This window comes from Penaeus monodon, chromosome 13 (genome assembly GCF_015228065.2).
Source record: "Penaeus monodon isolate SGIC_2016 chromosome 13, NSTDA_Pmon_1, whole genome shotgun sequence".
NCBI lineage: Eukaryota > Metazoa > Arthropoda > Malacostraca > Decapoda > Penaeidae > Penaeus > Penaeus monodon.
This window is the reverse complement of record NC_051398.1, coordinates 8,586,416-8,589,823: the sequence shown is the minus strand read 5'-3', so window position 1 is coordinate 8,589,823 and position 3,408 is coordinate 8,586,416. Positions and strand designations below refer to the sequence as shown.

General features: G+C 29.9%; 1 protein-coding gene across 1 annotated transcript in view; it reads left to right on the top strand.

The window, feature by feature from the left end:
- Positions 1-204: 204 nt before the first annotated feature.
- The window catches only part of LOC119579865, a 20,266-nt gene continuing 17,062 nt past the window's right edge, over positions 205-3,408 (top strand). The window contains exon 1 of the mRNA XM_037927715.1: positions 205-232. Coding sequence (XP_037783643.1) covers positions 205-232 — 28 coding nt within the window. The remainder of the gene's footprint in view (positions 233-3,408) is intronic.

Sequence of the window (3,408 nt, the reverse complement as noted above, 5' to 3'; positions counted from 1 at the left end):
AAAAACAATGATTAATAAGGAAATTAGGTAGAGAGTTGAATAGATGATTAACTGGATGGAAATAGATAATAAGGTAATTACATAGAGAGTTGAATAGATAGTTAACTGGATAGAAATACATAATTAATAAAGAAATTTAAAATAGATAATTCAAAGGTAATTCGATAGATAGTTCAATAGATCATTAACTGTGCGTTTGCGCCAATGACCTGGTGGGAGGAAGCGTTAAATGGTAAGTAATAATTAAATATATAATCAATTAGGTAACTTAATAGATAATTTGACAGATAATCAAATAGATAATTAAAAGATGATTAAGTAGACAAATAAATAGATAATTAAATAGATAATGAATAGATGACTAAAAAGATAATTAGATAATTGAATAGATTGTTAAATATGCTAACTTTTCCCTGCGTGAAATTACGTCAGTTTTCCTGGTGAGAGAGAAAAAGAAAAAAAAGATAAACAAAGAAACAAGTAAAAAACAAAGAAACAAGTATGAACAAAAACTAATAAATAAAAAAGAAACAAGTAAATAAAAGAAACAAGTAAATAAACTAGAAACAAGTATAAAAAAGAAACAATAAATAAAAAAGAAACAAATAAATAAACAAAAAAAAAGTAGATAAACAAAGAAACAAGTAGACTAAATACAAGTAATCGTGTAAGTAATCAAATTTAAGTAATATAAGTAAATCAGTTAATAAGTAAATGAAAAAATGGAGGAAAAAAAAAAATATCTGGTGAAAATATTAGAAAAAAAATTACAGATAAACAAGAAAATTAGTGAATAACAAATAATAAGAGATAAATAATAAGGAAAAGAATAAACAAATAAATAAGGAGACGAATAAACAAATAAATGAGATGAATAAATAAATAAGGAAATTAATAAACAAATAAATAAGGAGATGGAAAAACAGATAAGGAATTAATAAACAAATAAATAAGTAGATGGATAAACAGATAAATAAGGAAAGGGAACAAACAAATAAACAAGGAGATAGAAAAACAAATATATAAGGAGATAAAAACAAGTAAAAAAAGAGACAAATAAACAAATAAATAAGGAGATAAATAAGCAAATAGTAAGGAGATAAACAAGTAAATAAGAGATAAAAAAACGATAAATGAGGATAAATAGGGAATAAAAAAGGGAGAAAAATAAATAATAATAATGATAAATACATGAATGATGATGATGATGATGATGATGTGATGATAATGATGTGACGATGATGATAATGACGATGATGATAATGACGATGATGATAATGACGATGATGATAATGACGATGATGATAATGGTGGCAATGACGAAAATGATGATAATGATGAGGGAAATGATGATGGTGATTTTGGGACGATGATGATAATGATGGAAATGATGAACATGAGGATGGGAATGGGGATGGTGATGATTATTATGATGATTATGATGATGATGGTGATGATGGTCATGATTATGATATAAAAATACGTGAACTATAAACTGCTGATACGTTTCAAATCTATATATGTATATAACTTTTTTTTTTTTTTACATTGTCTATTTACCCTTAAACTGCTGATACGTTTCTAATATATATATATATATATATATATATATATATATATATATATATATATATATAAAATATTTTATATATATATATATAATTCCTTTTTTTTACATTATCTATTTATCTTATCTTAAACTTATTAAAAGGGAGTTGGGTGACACAGTTATGACACTTGCACCAAATAAACACTAAAGGACGTTTCCCCTTTTCTTAACTTCCCAGTATTTCATGGCGACATATTCATTTATCATGAGTGTCTTTACGTATTTCAATAAGTGTGAACACCTTTATGTTGAATTCCAACATCATATGCATGTACATTGCTTGGGATTTGTCCACAATAACAGCAAACAGTTTTTCCTTTAATTCATGAGAGATATTCACAGAGGGAGGAATACAGAACAACCGTTTTCGCTGGTTTGATATGCAGTTCCCCTCACTAATGTATATGAAAACGGGCACATCAACTTTATTATTATTAATATTCAGCTTCTGTACATGTCTGGGGGTCGATGAGAAATCAAGGGTTTGCCATGAAAGTCAGTGGTCTAAAAAGTTTGGTGAACCCTTTAAACGAGGCAGACGCAGTAGGAGGTTAATAAACAATGCACTAAGGTTTTCCCTACAACGAGTAATGTAGGCCGGTTGTCCTTCTCACGTTAAGAATGCGAAAAGGGGGCGTTTCTCAGTATCAAAAGAGAGAATACGCATATCACCTACTGGGCTACAGACCTACGAAAAGCTAACTGACTGACTGCAGCTAAATATCTTAGACAATGAAGTTCAAGAGACGGGGGAAAAGAATATGACCTTGGATAGAAAGAAAGAAAAGAAAGAAAAAAAAAAGAAAAAAAAAATTCTACAAGGGTAGTTTATTCGCTAAACAGAGGAAGTTCTAAGGATAAGGTTTCGAAATGGTGGGCATTAAGCGAGAGAAACTCTTTTTTTAGCAGACCAAGTTCAAACCACTGCGACGAATTTCGTTAAAGCCATGATCGATAAGTAACAGGAAAGTAGTAAACGTAGCATGCGTGTTGAGGTTGACGAAGCAATCAACAACCTTGTTTTGCGAATGCAGTCAAAATGTTTTCCCAAAAAATACATAAAAAACACACTAGGTAGAGAATGCGATTTATTGAACGTCTTCAGCCTTGCGATCCGTTGGAAAATACGGAATACTTTTGTGCGCAACAAAGAAAACGCTCGAACGGAACGGTCTGTAGCGCTAAGGTGGTGATCAAATGTAAACTTGACACACGAGCATTTTTGTGTTTCATATTTTGTGTTTAGACAAATTTACTATGGCTTTTATTTATGCTAGTATTTATAACAGTCATCTTTTTATCTTTTGTATATCATATTCATTTTTCCCCTGATACAAAAAATTCATATGAAGAATCCACACCGAAAAATATTTCCTGGAATTCTACATTAGTTGTGTTGGTAAACAATATACGCGTCGTTTGCTAGGCGTATCACTTCTTGCTACAACCGTTCGTTTGAAATTTTTGCGCTTAGTGAGCTACGAAAAACCCAACGGAACGCAGGGCAGGAAATATTAGATTCATATGGATGGTAAGTGACATGACACGAGATAGAGAGTGTTTTAGAAAATGATATTTGTTTTTCTGTGGGACTTTACAGATCAGAGGGCCGGGGATCTGATTGTCATCAAAGACGTTTATAATATGATGATAAATATGATAAAGATGATGAAAGAATGATGATGATTTACTATTTATAATAATCATTATGATTATTAAATTATCTACTTCATTATTTCCAATATTACCATCATAGTTACTGTTTTCATTATTGTTGTTATTATCAAAAACCCCCTCAC